The sequence below is a fragment of the Balearica regulorum genome, chromosome Z (genome assembly GCF_011004875.1).
Source record: "Balearica regulorum gibbericeps isolate bBalReg1 chromosome Z, bBalReg1.pri, whole genome shotgun sequence".
Taxonomy (NCBI): Eukaryota; Metazoa; Chordata; class Aves; order Gruiformes; family Gruidae; genus Balearica; species Balearica regulorum.
In genome coordinates, this window is record NC_046220.1 from 74,529,931 (window position 1) to 74,549,665 (window position 19,735).

Consider the following 19,735-nt stretch of genomic DNA (forward strand, 5'->3'; position numbering starts at 1 on the left):
CCCTTAGATATTGTTTCTAGTAACATATATGTACATATATATTGTTATATAAGTATTTAAAAGCATGATCTAAGTACGTAAGATTTCTGTAGAAGAGTAACTTGTCCAAGACTGCCATCTACAGTCATCTACACAGTGGTAGCTGGTGTTTCACAGCACCAGTATCTCATTACAGCACTACAGCACTTTCACGCTAGCATGCCTAGGGAACCCTGAAAAACAAAAGGCAGAATGATCAAATATACCAGCCAACTGCAAAGGTGGTTTGAGTCATGATTCCTAGAGAGAAATAGAGCTAGTGCCTCCTTTTCCCTGGAGGACAGGTATCTACTCTGGTTTTGCTTCAGCATTTGATGAAGTTCTGCCTTGGGGATAGCTGACATCTGATTCCACTGTTTTGCACAAACACCACTCACTTCCCAGTGAAGTAAAGGTGCAAAATACAGACAATAAGATTGAGGTATTTTAAACCCACTTAATCCTCACCAAAATAATTTTGAAAGCAGCAAGGCAGTGGGAAGCCAATTGCCCTTTGGGTTTTTTTCTCCACAGCAGTTAGATGGAGCATTTGGTCTGAATGAACTGAAGGAGGAAACAGATTTTGCTAAAAGTCACTGGGGTTGTGGTCCAGTGAGACTGAATTCACAATGGGTTCAAGTGCTGATACAATGTTACCATCACCTCTAAGAAAGACAGGTGAGAAAAGGCTAGATGAAAGCCTTCTGCCCAGATAATAAAGGAAATGGTGAGACAGGATGGTTCAAACCTGTCCTCAGATTTGTCTGATCTTTGCTAAGGCTGTAGCAATAGCTTTCTTTTTAAAGGAAGTTATCAACCACCTTTGGAAGCTGCTCAGGTCAGTTACAATTGACAAAAAAAACCACCCCCAAACAAAGAAACCTCAGACCATGATTTTATTTTTTGCCAGTGACAGACATTTGCCTCTTGCCAGCCAGTTGGGGAAAAAAAAAACAAAAAACCCAACCCAAAAAACCAAACCTAAAACCAATTAACAAGATCCCTCAACTGTGTGAGGGAGGCTAATTAGCCCCTGAGGAGGGGTTGCTAATTGATTATGTGATGCCCTGTACTAGAGGCTTGGGAAGAAAGGGTTCCACTGAAGGGGACTGTACCTATTAAACTGAAAAACAGCATTTAAAAAAACAATTCTTACCCTTTTCAGTTCAGTACGTTCTTGTTTCTGCTGTGACATAGATACCCTTACTGAAAGGACAGCTCAGGGACAGGAATACAAACACACTCTGTTCCCAAGAATCCGGGCTTGCTTAGCTGCTGCCTTGGCCCTGCTATGCCCTACCACTTCCAGACCACTCTTATCCCCCTCCTACAGCTAGAAGGACCTTACCCGTAGCGCCAGCACATTTCAGATCCTGCCTTTGGACACGGCTATAGCTGGCCGTGGTCAGCAGCTCGGTGCTCTGTGGCGGGCGGCTCCCTGTCAGGAGTGTCACACAGTGAGAGCTGAGACACTGCCAGAGGCACCAACTGCTACAGAGGGAGGAGAACTCTATTCACTGTCCCATTCATGTGACTGGGAGCTTTACAGAGTCAATATATTTAATTGATATAAAACCAGCGGACAAGACTGCTACATAGCACTTTCCTTGCTAAAGGAGACACTCCAAAAGCAGCTGCAGTGCATGGTTACTATGTGGCTTCTTAAGCCTGAGGTCTTTTGTTTTAACTTTCATGCAAAACATTTGTTATCAAAATGTATTTTATTCTTAACAGGGTAGTTAAAATGCTATGGGTATCCCTGATTATCATTTCCTTTTTTCCTTGCAGACACAGGAAGTTGTTTCATCTTGCTTCCTCTGTCATTGGTCAGAGGACAGAAAATTTTACTTCAAGGTGTGTGAAAAATTGATTTTTACAAAAAATTTCTGACTAAAGAAAAATATCTGCTAAAATGAGCAAGAGGTCCAACGTGAAATAAATTTCAAATCTGGTTCAGCACAAGAACTCTGTGGTTAACTGAATTAGGAAAACTAGGAATTTTTTTTATGCCAAGTAGAGCAGATGGTATTAAAACTCCTCTTCAGCTTGTCTGGAGCGAGAGCATTTCAGTTCCAGCAGTCTCTTCACAGTGTCTGCAATTGTACGCTCACCGTGCACCTTGTTATCTCGGGTGCGGATGTTAACCGTTCCACTTGCCTTCTCCTTTTCACCAACAACTAAAAACAACCAAGATGCAAAGGAATGAACTTAAGATTTAGCAAGCTCTTCCCCCCCCCCCCCCATTCCCTTAAAACTTAGGCATACTAAACAAGAATTCTAAAAAGCCTACCAACCAACACATCAAATCCTTCTTTGCCCTCCTCCCAGATCCCCCCACTTAGATCTGTAACAATCATTGCCCTTACTTAATCTTGTATCATCTAATAGGTTTTAATATGTTATGAACAGCAACTTAGCAAAATATGGGTAAAGAGAAAAGTAAACGTAGTAAGTCCAGCTTGACTCACTTCTTATTAGAGACAACCACAAAGTCAAAATAAGAAATAAATATGAAGTACTCCACAGGCAAAGATTAGAGACACAAGTTGATTGCAAATAACAAATAGCTATTTGTTTTCTGTACAGAGACAGCAAGACAGTTTACTAGAAAATCCCAAAGCTATTTTACTTAAACATTAAGATACAGATACCAAGATAACGATGTATGTTTCATTACTAATAAAAATTTTATAATACACTTGGAGGTTGCTACAGGAAATTGTATTTCTCTGGTACCTGATCTATATTCAGTGGGACAACGCTTTGAAAGAACGTCTGAATATAAATTTTGTGAGGTTTTTTTTCCCTGATAGGCTGATCATTTGTTTGTAGTCTTGAAGGTAAAATGTGGTTGTGTCTTATCTGTATCATATGCTTAAAGTTTTAAGGAACAAAAAAAACTTTATTCGTGAGTCTACCAATTACTCTGCCGGTTGAGCTTCTCTGTCAAAGACTCCTTCTACTCCAAGGGATCCCAGATAGTTTTAGGGTCTCTATTTACATGACATGACTAGCATGGTACTTCAAATCACACACTTCAGGGGCAGTTTCTTATTGTCCCTGCATCACCCTCTTGTGGAGGAGTCTTCTCCTATGCATGCATGTATAGCTCAGAAGTGCACTACAGCTAAAGCTCAGAAGTGCACTACAGCTCAGAAGTGCACTGAAAATATGGTACTTCTTTTGCTACACTTGAAACGAGCATAAATTATTGGGGGGGAGGAATTGCTTAACAATCTGACTGACAAAGGGCAAGAGGTTTCATGTATGCCTCCACATTGCTGACTAGAACACCACAGTAACCTTTTTCTAAAATAGCAGTAATGCCTTGGGCTATCCTGCAGGCAGGAGAGGCTCTCTGGAATGGAGACTCTCAGCAGCAAAGTGACCTAAAACACTGACTACCTCTCTCTGCCATGCTCATAGAAGAAAGATCAAATCCTATAACCTATGCAAGAAAGGGTAAGGTAACAAATGCGCTATACGTTACCCAGAATAAAGTTATACTGTGCAAGCTGAGCATTTCTGATCTTCTTGTTCAGTGTGCACCCAGGATCTACATCAACATCTGCCATTAATCCAGCATCGTGGAAGTGCTGCCTGACCTAGGAGAAAAAGTATTGAAACTGTCACTATAGGATATTCATGACAATGAACTATTTATGACTTGTAGACTTAAGCCAGTCAAGCTTATCTGACCCTTAAAGCAAAGGCACTGTCATTGGCTCAGGTGCTGGAGAGGAGCCCAGTTCAATAAAGGAAAACAGGTCAGCTACATGCAAGTACATACACACTAAATAACTAAGCAGTGACGTGAACACCTGATGTTTTGGACTGAATAGTGATTTGAGTTTGATACTATGAAAGGCAGCAGGATGGTGCACCTTTCTGATTAGAAATTTTTTTTGTTATTTTTCAGACTTATTTATGTATCATGTGCTTGACAGAAATACAGGAGAAGGTCTGCTGGATGCTAAATATGCAAAGACCAATCTTCATCTTTCTTCCTGCTTTTTGCAAGATGCACATGGCCATGGGAGACTAGAACCTGAAGAGTAAGACAGCTTTTGAGCTAGAGAGAGAAAAGCTAAGTTTTCCAAAAATAAAAGCCTCACAAAGATCAGCAGGTGTTTTTTTTAGATATCCAAAAATCTATTTCAGGTCCTCTTTAAGATACATCTACAACTTCAGCAGCTAATTGTCATTGTAACATAAAAATTATACAATGCAATATGCAAAGACTGACAACATTTTTCTCAGATAAATGCTATTAATGATTAATAACCACGTATCTCAACTAAATACAATATACTAAAAAAAAAGCCCCCAAACCACATACATCACCTTTTGAGCATACTCATCACACGTTGGTCCCACCGGTACCACCATTACCTGCTGTGGGGACAGCCAGAGTGGCCTTCAATAAACAAACAAAACACGTTTATATAGCTATCAGTATTTTTTTTAAGTATGAAAAATCCTCATAACAGATAGGACTAAAATCTACACAAGATTTTCATAAAGGTGGCTGCTTAGATTGGGTTCAGAGGTGACGACAGCCCTATACTTGTTGGAATTTATCTCCCAAAAAGAACTAAGCATCTAAAAGAATTGCAGTGTGGACAAAAGCACTTTTTGACCTGAAGATTCAAGTTGTGTTTTACAACAGACAACAAATCATAATTGGGTTGTTGAGCTTATTACTAACTAATCATGGGAGAACATTTACTTTTTAAGTTTTGTTATAATCAGAGAGGTCATCCCCATCAGGTATTACACTGCAGCAGGTAAAAGAGATGACCTACATAAATGACTTGTTGCAAGGCAGCCCAGCTGCAAGGGGGACACACACACCTTAGGCAGGCAAGCTGTATGCTCCACCTGCATGAGTGGTATCATGTAGACGCTACCATATTGTATTGTGTTTGTGTGGCCAGGTTTTGGTATTGAGGGGGGGCTACAGGGGTGGATTCTGCAAGAAGCTGCTAGAAGCTGCCCCCATGTCCGACAGAGCCAATGCCAGCCGGCTCCAAGATGGACCCACCCCGGGCCAAGGCCAAGCCCATCAGCAATGGCAGTAGCACCTCTGGGATAACACAGTTAAAGGGGCGGGGGGGAACCCTGTACAACACCAAGAGCAATTGCAGCCAGAGGGAGGAGTGAGAAGATGTGAGAGGAACAACTCTGCAGGCCAGGGTCAGTAAAGGAGGAGGGGGAGGAGGTGGTCCAGGTGCTGGAGCAGAGATTCCCCTGCAGCCCATGGAAAAGACCATGGTGAGGCAGGCTGTCCACCTGCAGCCCATGGAGATTGACAGTGGAGCAGATATCCACCTGCAGCCCATGGAGGACCCCATGCTCAAGCAGGTGGATGCACCTGAAGGAGGCTGTGACCCCATGGGAAGTCCACTCTGGAGCAGGCTGCTGGCAGGACCTGTGGCCCCATGGAGAGAGGAGCCCAGACTGGAGCAGTCTGTTCCTGAAGAACTACAGCCTGTGGAAGGGACCAACACTGCAGCAGTTCATGGAGGACTGTCTCCCATGGGAAGGACCCCACACTGGAGCAGGGGCAGAGTGTGGGGAGTCCTCCCCCTGAGGAGGAAGGAGCAGCAGAGACAACCTGTGATGAACTGACCCCAACCCCCACTCCCTGTCCCCCTGGGGGGGAGGAGGTAGAGAATCTGAAGTGAAGTTGAGCTCAGGAAGAACAGAGGGGTGGAAGGAAGGTGTTTTTAAGATTTAGGTTTATTTCGCATTATCCTATTCTGATTTGATTGGCAATAAATTAGTTTTCCCCAAGTTGTGTCTGTTTTGCTCGTGACAGTAATTGGTAAGTGATCTCTCCCTGCTCTTATCTCAACCCATGAGCCTTTTGTCATATTTTCTCTCCCCTGTCCAGCTAAGGAGGGCAGTGACAGAGCAACTTTGGTGGGTGCCTGGCCTCCAGCCAGGGTCAACCCACCACACATACGTAGAATTATTTAATATCTAAGGAATATGGTTCAGAAGGAATTGCCCTGTGGTACACCTACAGCATGTCTCTATAGCAAGTAGAACAAACCCTCTTGATTCTTGCATGCTAGGCTAATTCTCTCCTACATAAAGTATTGCTCAAACTCAAATAATAAATTTACTTTTCAACATTACCATTTGCCTCCATAGTTTTCAGTTAGAATGGCTATCATTCTCTCCACAGATCCCAGGATAGCCCGGTGAATGATAACTGGTCTTGTCTTGTCATTACCATCATTGCTGTGAAGAAAGGTTTGGGTTTATTTAAATGTAAGGTTTTCTTGTTGATGTAAACTTATGCCTGTGACAGGAAAGTTAGATAACACAGCAATTAAACCCACCAGCCTCTGTGCTTACCTGACAAAGGTGAGGTTAAATCTGACTGGCAGCTGAAAGTCAAGCTGGATTGTAGCACATTGGTGGTAGCGGCCAATGGCATCTTTAATCTGAATGTCAATCTTAAAAACAAAAAGACACAGACTTTTACTACAGTTTAAGATACAAGCATGCCCCTCTGAAAGCAAACTCACTGTTTTAAGATGGAAGGTTTCACTCAATACAGAGGAACTATGTGCAGTTTTTAGATAACATACTTTTACTTCAGCCTACATTAGGACTTAAATGATTTGCAGGTTCTGATGCAAAAAATGTTACAGCTAAGAACAGGGTGAGCAAGTAGAGACACATTACTTCAGGGGGAACTACATTTAATAACTCAGACTTTTTTGTGAGTTTCAATCTGGGACTTTCACAGGCCTTTTCACTGAGTGAATTCAGCAACACATAAGTGCAAGATCAGAACTGAACACGTCTCCCCAAAAATGAGATTTCTTCAACTTCAAACCAGCAAATTTCCACTCCTTTATTATGCAGTATTTGAATACTTTGTAGCTTATGTTACAAATTCAGAGTACGGACATGGAATGAGAATCCTAGTGTTAAACAGTCACTTACCAATAGGGATCATCTTAGTCAATGACACTTGTTCTTACTATGAGTTATCTACAGTCAAGTCTATTCTTTCTACTGCATCTTACACTTTAATCCTGAGTAAATTTATGATACAAGTTAGACAGAGAGACGGATAGAAAACAGTGGATTTATAGCATCCTGACTTTATTCATTTATCGTATTGCTCTCTTACTCATCTTTTCACCACTATGGCTGTATGTCGGGGCTGTGTGCCTTATTTTAATTTATGTATCAAACAGATCAGTGTTTTATTAACTAAAGTGCTAAATGTCTTTCAATTTTGCATTTAGAAGCCAGAGTTAATCATAGTTCAGCTTCTATCAAAATAAATTATTTACAACCTTCTTTATTTTTCAAATCACCCAGTTACAGAGTAGAAAAAAAAAATCCAAGTAGTTTAAAGGTAGCCTATATGTAGAGCTTAACTTTAAAATGTAACTTTAACTAGGTTCCATTAAAACTATTGCAAAATGCTATGTGTTTGCTCACCTTACTTTGGCTAGAGTGTATGAGGAGCAAGTATAAGGTTAATTAAGGTTAACAAAGGTTCCTGTAGATATTTGCCTTCTTTCAAATCAACCGAGCAAATTACTAAATGCTGTTTGCATTTCAGATTATGAATGATTAGCCACTATAACACATTTCACCTACAACTCATAAAATGAAATTGATTCAATTAGCATACAAAGAGAGAAATCAGAATCAGTTTACTAGCTGGCTGAATAAAGACATAAACATAGTCTAGGTTTATTAGGGAAAGATTTACAGCTAATTTTGTAAGGCGCTCTGTCCTTATGCTCAAAGATATTAGGAAGTTTCTAGAAAACACCACTTAATCTGTGCAAACTGAAGAGATGTATTTAAAAAAAAACCCAAGAAAACCACAAAACCAATGCGAAGGGCTTTTTAAAATACCAAAACTCACCAGCAACTCAATACAGCTACAAAACTGTGCCAGTAAAAGCAACATTTTTCAAAAATGTATTTAACAAGCAAGTTTATTTTTGTTTTTCTCATGACTTAGGATTCATTTATTGCTCAAAGCATTATTTCTAACGCAGCAATTGCTTTGGTAGCACAGGTCTTACAGTGCCACCTTCTGTTCATGTCTCCCACTAAAGCAATCAGCTCTAAGCAGCAAATAGTTTACACATGTAAACTGGGTTTAATTAATGAAATGAGTGTTAAAGCTATGTGAAAACCAGGATCACAGAGTATTATTTCTCTGTCAAGTATGTCAGAGTTTCTGTAGCTGGAAAACACAAAATTTCAGCCAGACAGCATCTTAAAATGGCATTAGATAACTACAAAATATCCCCTCTTCCAGCTCTTAACAATCTCAGCTTGTACCAGGTCACTAGTTTAAGAATCAGTTTTGTTCTATATCCTTCAGCCAAACCTCAACAGCACCAATGATTTAGAAACACATATTGACACTGAAAAATTTAGTTAAAATGTTACACTGGAAAGGAATATGCAGGAATCTAAGTGAAAACTGAAAGCTGTCTTTACCAAGAAGACCATGAATGAAACCCAAGAGCATCACCATACTATTTTCTCCCACTTGCTCACAGTAAGGTATGAAAAGCATTCCTTATGAATTAACAGCATTTAGTGTCCATCTGCATTTGTTTAATTAACTTAAAGCAGAATGTTAACTAGATGGAGACTTTGTCTTGGTCAGGTACCTATTTCAAGTAATGCGCAAACATTCTGCAAAATTAGATGCCCAACACTTATCTTTCTGGGGAAAGCAAGATCTGACATAATTCTGTAAACACATTAAGACTTTGGGGTTTTTTCTGCTCGTCCACTATACAGCAAAGAACAGTATTTGTATGCTACCCCTACTGCCAAGATTACGGTAGTATCAAAGGAAAGCAAGGAACTGTGTAACTTTCGTCTTACCACATCCAAACAGAATTAAATGCCTAACCTGGCTAGGAGTTAGCAACATACTAACCTTAGGTCCATAGAAAGCTCCATCACCAGGGTTTAACTCCCACTTCTCACCAAAGTCATTGAGGCTGTTTTCTAGTTGCTAGAGATAAAGGACACACAGACTTAGTGTTTCTCAACCATTCACTGTCTTTCCATGTTACAGCATCATGTCAGCCTGCTGCTACAAATACGTGACACTATCAAATTCTCAGTACTTCTCAGTTACTGCTGCCACTCACTTATTTTCTGAAAAAGGAAAGTTTTGGAAGAGCCCCAGCTAAAAAAAAAAAAAAAAAAAAAAAAAAAGTCTAAATTTAAACAATCAAAATTAATGCACTCATTTTGGAAGAAGCCAAACAAGCAGAATTAGCTAAGATGCAAGACCTTTTTATGCTAGATTCAAAGTTTGTAGGTAATATTGAGAGGGGATCCACCCTGATACACCTAATATCAATTCCTGCCCTGTCTTCTCCCAAGCACTGCACCTGCAGGAGCTAACCTTTCATCATGAAAGCAACCTCGCTTTTGGAATTGGTTCTCTTCCTTTTTCTTTTTTTTTTTTTTAATTATCAAAAAAATACAAGGAAAGAGAGAGAAAGAGGTAATTTGATTATGACATGGAGATTGTTTCTGTATGGAGAGTAAGCTATTTACAGCAGCCAGACTGAATTGAATACAGTTATCAAAGTTATATTGCTCATGTCCAGCTGTCACTGTACCGCCCAGAAGGCAATATGTTCTTACAGAACTTCTAGCTGCAGCCTTGCTTTCATATAAAAAATTAATAAGACTACTGTTTACCTTTTCGGCTTGATTCCACACTTCAATATTTCCCAGATATTTTTCAGGACGAGTGGAGAGATTCAATTTAAAGGAAAATCCAAAGACATCATACACAGAACGCAAGAACTGCAGACAACTCTTTATCTCCTCTTCAATCTTTATGAGAAAAGAAATAAAGTCTCAAATATGAAAAAAATCAGTTAATCTGATTTTAATACCCAATTTCATTTAGCAGCAACATATACCTGCTCCATAGCACAGAATATGTGAGCATCATCCTGCTGGAATCGGCGTACTCGAGTGAGTCCTGTAAGAGCTCCTGACAGTTCATTGCGATGCAGAACACCAAAATCAGCCAACCGTAAAGGCAGCTCACGCCATGATCTTGGACGATGATCAAACATAAGGCTGAAGGAAAAATTTATTACTTGAAGGTCATCCAAAATCAAAATTCTGCAAAGTACAGCCAATGAGAAGCAGCCAGTACTTAAGCAGATGCCCGTAACGTCAATGATGTAATCTGAATACAACCATCATTCACATGTAGTTTTGTCAGGAAAACAAATGCAGATAACCTTTTACCGCTGGTAGGCTTCCCCCACCTCACAGAGAAGATAAAACAGCTCCTAAAACTGAGCATTAAAGCCTGAATGCCTACATTGCCACAAAGTGACAATGCCCCAGTATCTATTTTAGGTATCCAGGTTTTGTACTACCAATGTAAGCTTCAGGTCTAAAACACAGTCACTGTAATGCTGGAAAAGTGACATTTCTCAGTATCTCCAGTAAAGACAGCACGTAGGCCATAAGACTCATAGTTACATCACTCCTGACAGCATGACACATCTGGGTACCTGAAGATAGCCGTCTTTGCAATTAAGGAGGCAAAACAAACAGGATTTGTTGGTTTTTTTTGAATCGGCATCATCTTTGGTAAACTGGATTTGCTATGTATTTACCAGTGTCCTGGACAGTTCATAGGCTTCAGAGCAAAGATTTCTTTCTCCACTTCAAAGGAAAACATGTTGTCGCTGTAATGCTGCCAGTGCCCTGAAGTCATCCATAGTTTGCTGTTGAAAACATTTGGAGTGACAACCTCCTGGAATCCACGTTTTCGATACTCACTCTAGAACAACAGACCCAGTATGTACAATAACTAATAAAGCAAACAAAAGTAATGGTACTCATCCTTCAATCTGCAGCCATAAAAATATACAAATGCTGCCCTACAAAAGTCGGAGGAGGAAAATTCAAGTCGGACATGCCAGGATACATCCCTTCCACCAGCACCACCCTTCCCCAAACAATTCCTCCACAGTAAGCAAGAAGAACAAGTTTCCTCCCTGCAAGCAAAGCAGCAGTCTCTAATTATTCAATGACGCTTGGTAGAACATTGCAGCCCAAATATACAATAATAAGACAGACTTTAAATATTACAACAGGAAGATTAGGATTTTTTTCCGACACATAATTTCATAACAAATAGTTCTACACGGCCAAATTTAGTAAGTTTATTAAAACAAATCAATATGCATCAGTGGAACAGCCGTAGTGTATGCTTAACTGTACCATTAAATGTCAATGAATTCATATTATAAAGCATCCTTATCACTGCTTTAACTGCAGGTATAAAGTATTGATAAACACGTAACTTAGCAGAGATTGTGACAAGACCAATTCAAAGAAACTAGGTTACTTTAGTTCCATGGCTTACAGAACTAAGAGATTAAACTAACTTAAATGAAAGGCTGTTAATACTGTTATATGTAGCATGCTGTTACATATTTGTCTAAAATTAAGCAATTTCTTCCATAAGAAGATTTCCAAAAGACATTACTTACCCGTATGAATTCAATTAATGTGTTATAAATGTAAGCTCCTTTTGGCAGGAAAAAACAGCTACCAGGGCTGAGCTCATGAAAGAAAAATAGTTCTTGGTCCTGCAGAAAAACAGTATTTAAAAACTCAGTATTTGTACACCACCTTCTTCATCTAACATTCACTACTACTGACTGTGCATCACTAATCAAAGTTATTAAAAAACCCAAATAAACAAAAAGAAAAAAAAAAGGCGATACCAATAGACCAGATGTATTTTCACTAGTATTTCTATCTCCATCACTATTTATAGGGGAAGGAGATTGTTCAGTTTCCTGTTTCATTACTGATGCTCCAAAACTTCACGTTTATGTGTAACAACTAACTGTGCCCCCACAGCTCCCTTTGTACGTTGACAAGTAATGATTAGTTCCCCTTCAGCAGCTCCCTCATTATTTGCACGTGAACTGAATGCGTGAACTGTAGTTGCCCAATGTGACAAACTGTGCATATGCTTGAGGACTGCATATAGTGAATTCTTCTGTATATTTTTCTGATGTCCTAGCAGTAGACCTAGTAACAGTATTCAGGACTATCAATTATCTGACAGGGGTTTCCATTTAAAAAAACAAAACTGAAAACCAACCAAAAAACCATAGAAATGTATTATAGATTCTGAAATTCTGAGAGTGAACAGGCTGCAGCAAACTGTGTAGGAATGAGCATTGCCTGCAGTGTTCATGTTTTGCAGACCGAAGTGTTAATGTTCTGTTCTTATAGATCTGTGGAATAAGGATGTCATCATGTTTAAAACAGTGAAAAGTCCAAAGAGAAGTTATTTGCTTTACGACTTTTGATGCTCTTCAAGAGAAAAGTATCTGACTTTGCAACTAGACTGAAAATACAGTTGTGCCACATCTTGGTTGTGGCAGCAAGTATACTCTATCTTCAAGATGCTTCCAGTTAAGGGGTTACATCCACATAGTGTTTGTGAAACACATTACCAGAAAAACTCTCTCACCCGCCCAATTTTTCTGTGATCTCTGCTTTTAGCCTCCTCCTGGAATTTCTCCCATTCCTTCAGCATTTTTGCATCTGGGAATGAAATTCCATAGATCCGCTGGAGGGATTCCATATCAGCCTTGCCTTCCCAATAGGTAGAAGAATTCTGCATGTAAAAAATATATGAAACATTGAAGAACAGGAGAAACCTCCACATTTTACTACTAATGCCTACTATGAAAAGACATGCAATTATTAATAAATTATTGTACTTAATGTAGAACAACTAAGGCATAAGGAGAGTTTTAATCTTAAATTCAGAGCACTGATTAAAAAAAATCCAGAAAGAACAGGTGAACAGAGTATGTAAAAAAGGTTTCAAGCTCTCTCGTCATTTTTTTAATGCTATTTGCTCTCTTTGTAGCCATCCTATTCCAACTGATTATTCACACTCAGCTATAACCATCAGCTGAGCAAAAACTACGAACTCTAACTGACGCAGTTCAACGAAGCCTGAAGCCACATTCACATTCCCATCTGTGCTGAAAGTGGAGGACCTGGACACCTAGTTGGGCTTTACACCATTTGAATATCATTCTGGCACACAACCCTTTCCCAATTGGTGAGACTGAGTTTTTGGCCAGGTTAGCCATTTCATGGTACATTCTTGGATAAGCCACCATTGTATTGCCCAAAGACAGAAACACATTATCAGTGAAAACATTTCTCTAAAGCAGTTTCAGCACTTACCTTATGAATTTTTATGGTCTTTATCTTGCCAGTATGTCTGACATGAGGTCCTCTGCATAAATCTATCAAGGGACCACACCTAGGAATAGGGAAACATTAATTTGGTATATTTCACCCTAGAAAGATATATCAAGTAATATTATGATGCATGCATAATTACCTGTATACTGTTGTAGTTGGAGTATTGACCTTCTCATTCAGGATGCGACACTTGAATTTATTATACTGAGAAGAAAAGCAGTACACAGGTTTGTTAACTCCTTGTTAATCAAGAGAACTGGCCAGCAGTTTAAATTATTTGCAAACCTGATGCTATGCTGCCTTAAAGAGGATTATAAAAGACAAAGATAGTCAAGTACGGCATTCGGTTTTGGGCCCCTTGCTACAAGACAGACATTGAGGTGCTGGAGCATGTCCAAAGAACGAGGCTGGTGAAGGGTCTAGAGCACAAGTCTGATGAGGAGCGGCTGAGGTAACTGGGGTTGGTTAGCCTGGAGAAAAGGAGGCTGAGGGGAGACCTTATTGCTCTCTGCAACTACCTAAAAGGAGGCTGTAGCCAGGCGGGGTTTGGTCTCAAGTAGCAAGCGATAGGACAAGAGGAAATGGCCTCAAGTTGTGCCAGGGGAGGATACTGGGAAAAATTTCTTCACCAAAAGGGTTGTCAAGCACTGGAACAGGCTGCCCGGGGAAGTGCTGGAGTCACCGTCCCTGGACGTATTTAAAACATGTGTAGATGTGGTGTTTAAGGACATGGTTTAGTGGCTGGACTTGGCGGTGGTAGGTTAATGAAGGTCTTTTCCAGTGTAAACAATTCTATCATTCTAGAAGTAGATGAGCAAGCTACCCAGAGAGCAGGTTGTGCAGTCTCTGCCCTTAAGAGGTTTTGAAGGTGCAACTGGACAAGGCCTCACAAACCTGTTCTGACTTCAGTTTTGACCCCATGCCCTCTGCATGAGATTGGACTGGAGACCTCTAGAGGTATCTTCCAACCTGAATGACACTATAATTCTCCTGATGTCTTAAGAATGAAAAATGAGTAACGTCTATCTCAGGAATACCAGAAAATTATTTGCAGCTAGGTACCAAAGAGAAAGGATTAGCTTTTAGTGTTGCTTGGACGTTCTCAGAAGTCCTCATTCTAAAAAATGTTTCATTAAGCTTTCTGAATGTATCAGCACATGCAGTTATAGTATCACCATGGCATTTTACTAACAGCCAGTATAATACAGGCATATAACATAACTGCACATAATATATTGCAAATTAACACCTGTGGGAAATAAACGAAGAATGTGTCTTCAAGGATTTTGCAAAGGTCACCCAGGGGAAGAATGAGAATTCTTACAGTTGCAGAAAATCTAACACACATTCCCGAGAACCTTACAGTTCCATGAATTACACCTTTGCTCATTTTTTTCATTAAATATCACAAAGGAGCTTGTAAGAACATGATCACCTTAAAAAGTTAATTTGATAGACCTTCCACTACCACTAACAGAACATGTGGCTAAAGTTACAAGTAGTTAAATAACTACACTATGCTAGAAACAACCTTCTAAAACAGCTTACCTTAAACATTTCAAGTAGCGTTTCCTTCTTAACTTCCAGTCTTTCAAAGACTTGTTTTTCCTTCATTATCTTTTTGCATAATGTTTCCAAAGCAGAGAAGTCATTACTTGATACACCCCTAAAATAAACACACATTAAAAAAAGCGAATCATTCTCCATTTCGCTTACAATTTTTGATCCAGTTGCAATGCACTAGCTTGTGGATGGGACACACTGCAAAGAACGAAGCAGTCTGCAGTAATGCAGATGTCTTTGTTCTAGGAACAAGCAGGTAACGGAAATTTTGCCATGACTGCCGTCCCCCCATTCCTAAAAAAAGAAATACAAAACCTACCCTTCCTCAAGGAACATGTCATAATAAAATCCATTTTCTATTGGTGGGCCATAGCACAAACAGCCACCATAGATTCGCTCCATAGCTTCACCCATTATGTGAGCACTTGAGTGCCAGTATACCTAATGGAAGTAAAAAAAAAAAAGAGGGGAATCGGTCTGAATACACACAATATATTTCTGAGTATTTTACACAAAATCTTTTCCGAAAGGCTTGCTTTTAAGGATACTTGATGCACACCCCACATTACAGCAGTCTGTGGAACAGAAGTGACCTGCCCAACAACGGTCTTATCCTAAGCACCAATATTTCCAAAAGGTAACACTATAAAATTGTTTACAACTATTGTTGAAATGATTTAATTGTCAAGAAGTCAGGAAACTAATTCAGGAACTTTTTTTCTATGAACTTCAATCAATCAGCTCTGCGCAAAGACCAAAAGGAACGCTTTCAACATAAGGCTGTAGTCCTAATCTGAAGATTTTATGCATAGGAAATCCTGCACTGATGTAGAACAGTTCATAAAGTTAAAAATTACACTCCATCTTGCAGTACACCTGAAGTTTTGACAAATTAAAACCAAATCTATAGGACTTCAGTCTACCTTTATTTGCACAGACCAGAAAACATAAATCTCACATAAATCTCTTTTTCCTTCAAGCCAATATGAAAACTCTAAGTTTGAATGCAAGACCTCAGTGATGAGTTTGACTGACAGCTTCTAGAATCAAATGATTTTTTACTAAAGAGAGTATTTACAAATTTACTGGGTATCCACATTTATCTGAATGAGCAGCCAAAATAAAGTACATACTTTTGCATGTACAAAGTAAAAGAGCAGCCTACTCAGTACTTTTATGATTGTACATAGACAGTATTTTTGTACTCAGTATTGTTTTCAAAGTCAGTGCTGAAGATGTCAGTTCAAAAGACCTACTCTACATTAACATGAACATTGCAAATACAAAATTTTAACGAGAACAGACTTGACAAACTACAACAACGGCTAGCAGACGTGGCTACAAATACACAGCAGAATGTACATGATCTGCAATAATGCATCTCCCTTGTAAAGAACTATTAGAAAATGCAGATGTATCTACACAGCAAACCTGTTCCCATCTTCTCATCTTTTGAACATGGTAAAGATGCAAATAACTACTCAAGGCTGAGTTTAATGCAAATCCAAGGGCAAACAAATATTGGTGGAAGATACTCACTGCTTGAGCCTCTTCATCTTCAAACTTAAGCAGCTCCAGGGTACAATCCTCCTCCAAAGGACGGTCTAGATCCCAAACCATCTTGTTCACTTTAGCAATAACAGTGTTGTCAGCTAAGCCCTGACTACAGAATAAATACACGGGATATAATCTTTTGAAATCAGCAAGAAGAAGTTCCCCAAATTTGCCCTCATGTTGAGTAAGATTTTCAGGAGCGCTCAGAGTGGGTACAATGTCATACATAAATTCCAAATAAAAAGAGTAGTTTAGCCAGTCTTGAACATTCATGAAAATCCTACTCACATCTCAGAGATGTGGAAAGAAAATGGTGCTGTACACTCAACATTCATACATTCATTAACCTATTTGACTTAGAGGCAGCCACCTCAAACTACTAACCTGACTTCAAAATCCTATTGCAATAAAAGAGCTTCTCTTTTAAAACCTATCAAATACCATTTCTGACCCTTTCCTTGATCCCAGATCACAAAAGCAAAGAAGGTTCAAATGACAAGGCACGTAAGCATGAAAAAAATTGGCATTTCATCCCTAGGAATCTCCCAGTTTTTGTAATTTTAACTGTTAGGGTGTCCAGTGTGCATTGTTCCAATCTACTCCACAGCAAGTTTGAGTGACTAGAGATGTGCAATTCTCTTTTTTGACGAGTATCTCATATGTGAGTAAAAATGCAGTTAAGTGAAAGACACTCAGTTAACTCCTTGTGACATCAATTCAATTGAAACATCACCCAGCAGTCATCTTCCTGAGGTTGATGCAAGCTAGTTTGCATGTGCTAACATCTGATAGAGTAAATTCATTTGCATTAAGAACTAATTTGCTACAACAGTACTTGGGGAAAAATATGCGAGTAATGTGTGTCTAAAAAAATCTCATTCTTATTTAATTTTAGAAACTGTATCTTCTTAAGACAAAAAATGAAACTCCAAAACTAGAACCCTACTGGTTACCTCCAGTTTATTCTATGTAAGATGCCTTGAGAAGAGTTGAGATAAATGACTAAGAGAGAAATTATACTTTAGCCACACCCCACAGCTACAACCTGCATACACAGAGCTGTCTGAAAATGACTGAGTGTATCACAGAATAGAATCATACCTAATTCCACAAGCGATTTGATAAGGAGTAGTCTTCCAGGATTCAGCATCAACCTGCTTGCCATCGGGTAATGTAACTTTAATGGGTTTACTGTCATTTGCAGCTCTTTCTGCAAGGAGCGCATCATGTTCAGCTTTAAGTTTATTGTACATCTCTAAACGCTCATTGATAAATGCAGGCCAGGGATTCAGCTATATATAATGAATAAAGAGAAAGGAAAAAAATCAATAGATTATTAGAGTTATCTAATATCACATTATGTCAAGAATGCAAACAGAATGGACATACTTTTCACAGTTATGTGACCATATCTATATATATGTGCTATATATAACAACTAATTATTATTATTAGATTAATTATATAGTGTTATAAGACTTCAGCTTAATGAAAATTACTTTGAAATGTACCACTGTACATCCGTTTAGTAAACCACATGTATGTTAATAAACTATTCTGGTTTATTAAACACCTGTTTAATAAGCTACACAAGGACAAAAATCAATTTGAAAATACTGTATAAGTTAAACATAAAAATAGATTTTTATTCTTAGGTCAAAAAACCAAGGGAACACCTGCACCCTGAGCCACCCAGACAAGAACTGACTCCAGACCACACGTCATATAATGACATCAGCGTTATTAGCCTAGGCATAACCAAGGTTATTAAGTTACACAGATGGCTCAGGATAGTGCTGGGTAGCAGCTGACCCTCTCTGTGCAGTCAGAGGGATCTGTGCTTACCCGCCATGAAGACAAAAGACAGAGCACCTTAGACAGGTTTTCTTCATCCCAGAGATCTCCTGCCTACCTCCTGGTGCAAACAGAGGCACAGTGAAAAGAGCAACTATGGAAATCAGAGTAGTTCTCCCATTACACCAATATAACTTGGTGTAAAAAGCAACAAAGTCACCTCATGGCAAACTTTAGCAAAATAAGAAATACTGGGAAAAAGAGTAACTGTAACACCAGATAAAATACTTCAGAGGGATGAATTGCAGCAGTACACAAGTACACAAGACAGCAACCAGGAGACAGCAGCTTTCAACCCCCTACGGCAGCTCACCTCCGTCCGCCCTCCATCGCCGGCCTCTTCCTTCATTTTCTTCTTTCCGCAGTCTGCCTTTTTTTCTTCCCCAGCATTTACCTGAGGAGGGAGAGTTCCATTTCCTCATTCTCCTGCAGTAGCTCACACCTACAGCGCTTTAACCCCTCCTCGGCCCCACACAACAGGGGCGAGCCTGTTTCGGTCCGGGAAACTCGACCCCAGCTCCGTGCTTTCACCTTCGGTAATTCCCACCACCTTTCGACCCTGCTCCCCCGAAGCTGGGGAAACCCCCGGCGACATGCTATAAGGGTGAGAGGGAACAGGCCCAGCTCCCTCCTACCATCAGCACCCGTCCTCCTGACAGGACTGCCCCAGGCCCGACGCGGGAAGAAGGGGCCGCCCCGGCTCAGGACACCCCCTGGCCCGTGGTGCCGGGGATCCGCGCCAAGAGAGACGGTGCTTCCGCCCGGCCCGCTGCCGCCGCGGTACCCGACTAACCTGGCTGCCAGCGCCCGCCATTGCCACACGCGGAGCCTCCCAGCGCAGCGGGGAAGGGGGCGGGCACGGCCCCGCGCAGGCGCCTCCCGGCGGCCGCAGCTGATGCAACCGGGGGCGGGCTCACCGACCCGACCTGACCCACCACGGCGGGGCCAATGGGGCAGGAAGGCCGGGCTGCTCTAGGGTGAGTGGCCGAGGCAACGGTGAGGCGGGTGTAGAGGCCGCCTGCGGGCGGTCCAGGCAGTTCAAGATGGCGGAGCCTTTGCTGGAACCCGTGAGGGCGGGAAGCGGGGCCGCGGGGCCCGTCTCCCCACACCCCTGCTCCCCTCGCTCCTGCGGGGAGAAACATAACCAGCCTTCCCCGCCACCAGGGCCGTAGGGCACCGCGGGGGTGGCAAGGGGCTGAGGGATGGGGTGGCAGTCAGGGAGACCTAGCTGCCATTCCCCTGGAGCAGAGATTCAGTCAAGGATGGATCAGCTAATGGGGGTACTCTTTGCAAAGGAAACAAAATGAAAATCGGATTGACCAATGTCTGATTTCCCAGGGGAAAAAAAAAAGTGGAAGAGATTCTGAGGAGGTTCTGTCAGACCTGGACTGTGGGAGTGGGGCTGCTTTGCTTAGCCCTGTCCCAAGAGGAGGCTTGGCATCCGGGGCTA

General features: G+C 40.7%; 1 protein-coding gene across 2 annotated transcripts; it reads right to left on the reverse strand.

The window, feature by feature from the left end:
• Positions 1 to 896: 896 nt before the first annotated feature.
• TARS1 (threonyl-tRNA synthetase 1) lies at positions 897 to 19,184 on the reverse strand. 2 transcript variants are annotated; one of them, XM_075740823.1, is made up of 19 exons: positions 19,079 to 19,184; positions 18,599 to 18,679; positions 17,533 to 17,723; positions 16,417 to 16,540; positions 15,197 to 15,318; positions 14,863 to 14,980; positions 13,454 to 13,518; positions 13,294 to 13,372; positions 12,563 to 12,709; positions 11,565 to 11,663; positions 10,683 to 10,849; positions 9,969 to 10,131; positions 9,742 to 9,879; positions 8,963 to 9,040; positions 6,385 to 6,485; positions 6,163 to 6,267; positions 4,363 to 4,435; positions 3,509 to 3,623; positions 897 to 2,195 (listed from the first exon to the last, which is right to left on the reverse strand). In XM_075740823.1, the coding sequence occupies exons 1-19, from the start codon at positions 19,097 to 19,099 to the stop codon at positions 2,047 to 2,049; spliced, it is 2,136 nt and encodes a 711-aa protein (XP_075596938.1). In that variant the 5' UTR covers positions 19,100 to 19,184; the 3' UTR covers positions 897 to 2,046. The 2 variants fall into 2 exon arrangements, with proteins under 2 accessions (XP_075596938.1, XP_075596937.1); XM_075740822.1 differs by having other exon boundaries at positions 3,509 to 3,618; positions 4,358 to 4,435.
• Positions 19,185 to 19,735: the final 551 nt, after the last annotated feature.

Excerpts from the sequence above, each read along its gene's own strand:
- TARS1 (XM_075740823.1), bottom strand. The coding sequence starts at position 19,099 with ATGGCGGGCGCTGGCAGCCAG. Across the intron at positions 11,664-12,562 it reads ATCACAGAAAAATTGGGCGG|GACCAAGAACTATTTTTCTT; the intron begins GTGAGAGAGTTT and ends GTTTTTCTGCAG. Across the intron at positions 6,486-8,962 it reads GAGCTTTCTATGGACCTAAG|ATTGACATTCAGATTAAAGA; the intron begins GTTAGTATGTTG and ends TTTGTTTTTAAG.